This window comes from Aureococcus anophagefferens (assembly GCF_000186865.1).
Source record: "Aureococcus anophagefferens unplaced genomic scaffold AURANscaffold_239, whole genome shotgun sequence".
Taxonomy (NCBI): Eukaryota; class Pelagophyceae; order Pelagomonadales; family Pelagomonadaceae; genus Aureococcus; species Aureococcus anophagefferens.
Window position 1 is genome coordinate 1,766 of NW_008705774.1, and position 2,718 is coordinate 4,483.

General features: G+C 72.8%; 1 protein-coding gene across 1 annotated transcript; it reads right to left on the bottom strand.

The window, feature by feature from the left end:
- Positions 1 to 239: 239 nt before the first annotated feature.
- Positions 240 to 2,196, bottom strand: HAT2 (hypothetical protein; the record flags this gene model as incomplete). Its single annotated transcript, XM_009044308.1, has 3 exons — positions 240 to 896; positions 1,065 to 1,506; positions 1,841 to 2,196. 3 exons carry the CDS (start codon positions 2,194 to 2,196, stop codon positions 240 to 242), a joined length of 1,455 nt encoding a protein of 484 aa, XP_009042556.1.
- Positions 2,197 to 2,718: the final 522 nt, after the last annotated feature.

Consider the following 2,718-nt stretch of genomic DNA (forward strand, 5'->3'; position numbering starts at 1 on the left):
CCTCGCGGCCGCCGCGCGCGGCGGCCGCCGCGCGGCGCGCGCGCCGCCGCCGCGGCCGCCGGCCCCGCCGCCGCCGCCCGCGGCGCCGTCGCCGCCGCCCGCGGCGACCGCGGCGTCGCCGGCCCAGGCCGCGACGCCGCGGACGCCCGCGTCGCCGCCCTGGGTCTTCTCCCCCGACCCCGCGGCCCCCGCGGCGCTCTAGGCTCGGAGCCCCCCTAAGCACGCTCGGAGCGCGTCCGTTACGCGTAGGAGTCGACGAGGCCGCCCTCGGCCGTCGGGCGCTTCGCGCGGATGGAGAACTTGTCCTTCTTGACGTCCGTGTAGAAGGGCGTCCAGTGGAGGTCGTCGACGTGGACGAAGGGGGGCTTCTCCGGGTGCTTGGCGATGAGCGCCTTGAGCACGTCCGGCGGGCACCAGACGACGGGCACGCCGCCGACCGTGCGCACGACGCCGAGGTACTGGAGCGTCGCCGCGACGTCGTCGGCCATGATGGACGTCGCCTTGGACAGCTCCATGACGGAGATCTGGGGCGCGTCGGCCGGCAGCTTCGACAGGGCCCCCAGGAGCGTCGCGGCCCAGTAGCTCCGGTACGCGATGTGGCCCAGGTCCGACAGGGGCTTCTCGGGCGCGCCGACCTTCTTCTCCTTGACGCTCAGCGCGTAGGAGAAGGCGATGAGGAAGCGGCCGTAGCCCTTGCGCTGGTAGGGCGGGAAGGCGAGGATGCAGGCCAGGTTGTAGCCGACCTCCGAGTACTTCTCCTTGGAGTAGAAGCCGACGGGGTGGTAGCCGCGGTCGTCGAGCTCGCAGAGCACGTAGAAGAGGAAGGGGTCGACGTCGTAGTAGAGCGTCTTGTGGTCCAGGAAGAGCTTGGCGAAGTAGCAGAGGTTCTGGCAGTACTCGCCGTGGTCCGCGCCTGGCGCGCGCGCGGGATCGCGCCGCCGTCGGACGCGCGCGCGCCCGGTCGCGCGCCGCTCCGAGAAACGTCGGCGCGCGCGCGGCGCGTCCTCGGCGGAGGGGGGGGCGCCGCGCGGCGGTCGATCGCGCCGCGCTCGCGTCGAGGCGACGTCGAGCCGCGCGCGGGACGCCGGGGTCGCGCCGTCGACCTCGAACATGGCGACCTCGCCGCTCCGGTAGATCTCGTCGCCCGGCGGCCGCCGCGCGCCCAGGCGGGCCGACGCGCGCCGCAGCTCGCGCCGCGACCGGTAGAAGGCGAAGGTGTGCTCGCAGACGTAGAGCGCGTCGACGTAGCCGCCCGGGTAGAACTCCTTCGGGTAGGGGCTGAAGTACCACGTCTCGATCGCGTGGCGGCCGAGCTCGACGACGCCGACGTTCTTGACCTTGGTGACCTCCTCGTGCTCCCGGAGCGACGCCTCGTCGAGGCCCTCGTGCTCGTCGTGCCTGCGCCGAAATCGGCCGTGGCGCGGCGCGGCGCGGCCGAGCTCCGAAACGCCCGCGCTCGGGTCGAATCGACGCTTCGAGCGACGGTCGGACGGATCGAGGGCGCTCCTCGAGGTCTCGAGGCGCGGTCGAAGCGCTCGCGACGAGGCGTCCGAGCGCGCGCGCGTCGGCGTCGGTTCGAAGGCGCGATTCCGGCGCGGCGGCGCGCTCCATGTCGTCGACGGACGTCGGCGCGCCGGGGTCCGGCGCCTTGCGCCGCTTCCGCGCGGGGCCGAAGGCCAGGGCGCCGGAGCCGCCGGCGAAGACGTGGGGCGCGTCGGCGTCGCCCGGCGCCTCCGCGCCGCCGCCGCCGCCGTCGTCGTCGCGCGGCGCGGCGCCGTGGCCGCCGCCGTGGTGCGGCTGGTCCTTCCCCTCGGCCTTGGCGAGCGCGCCCGCGGCGGACGGCTTCAGGGCGACGCGCTCCGGCTTGACCCACTCGTCCATGCGCCGGTTGAAGTCCGCGTAGTGGACGTAGTAGCGCCAGAGGCCGTCGTCGCGCGCGTCGAGGTCCGCCTTCGACGCCTTGATCGTGTTCGGCGTGATGCGCTCCGCGTCCTCGACCTTGGCGCGCTCGATGATCGTGCAGAGCCGCTCGGAGGCGTCGGGCTGCCACGTGACGACGAGCCAGGACCCGACCTTGAAGGGGTGCTCGTCGGGCCGGTCCTCCTCCTTCTCCTCCTTCTCCTCCTTCTTCTCCGCGGCCGGCGGCGCCGACGCCGACGCCGCCGCCTTCTTCTTGTGGCTGACCTTGCGCGGCATCGGCCGGGGGGACGGGCTGGGGCCTCGACGGCGGGCGCGGCGAGCGGGCGCCTCTCCCCTGGTGCCAAAGTGGGCGCGGCGTGGGCGCCGCGGCTGCGGCAGAGGGGGCCGACCACCAGGCATACACCAGCCACGGCATACACCAGCATAGCAGCCGCATAGCAGCCGCATAGCAGACGCATAGCGGGCGCATAGCGGGCGCATAGCGGGCGCATAGCAGGCGCATAGCAGGCGCATAGCAGGCGCATAGCAGGCGCATACCACCAGCATAGCAGGCGCATAAGACCAGCATAGCAGCCGCATACCACCAGCATAGCAGGCGCATAAGACCAGCATAGCAGCCCACCAGCATACCACCAGCATAGCAGGCGCATACCACCAGCATAGCAGCCGCATACCACCGGCATAGCAGACGCATACCACCGGCATAGCAGACGCATACCACCCGCATACCACCCGCATACCACCAGCATACCACCCGCATACCACCCGCATACCACCCGCATACCACCCGCATAACAC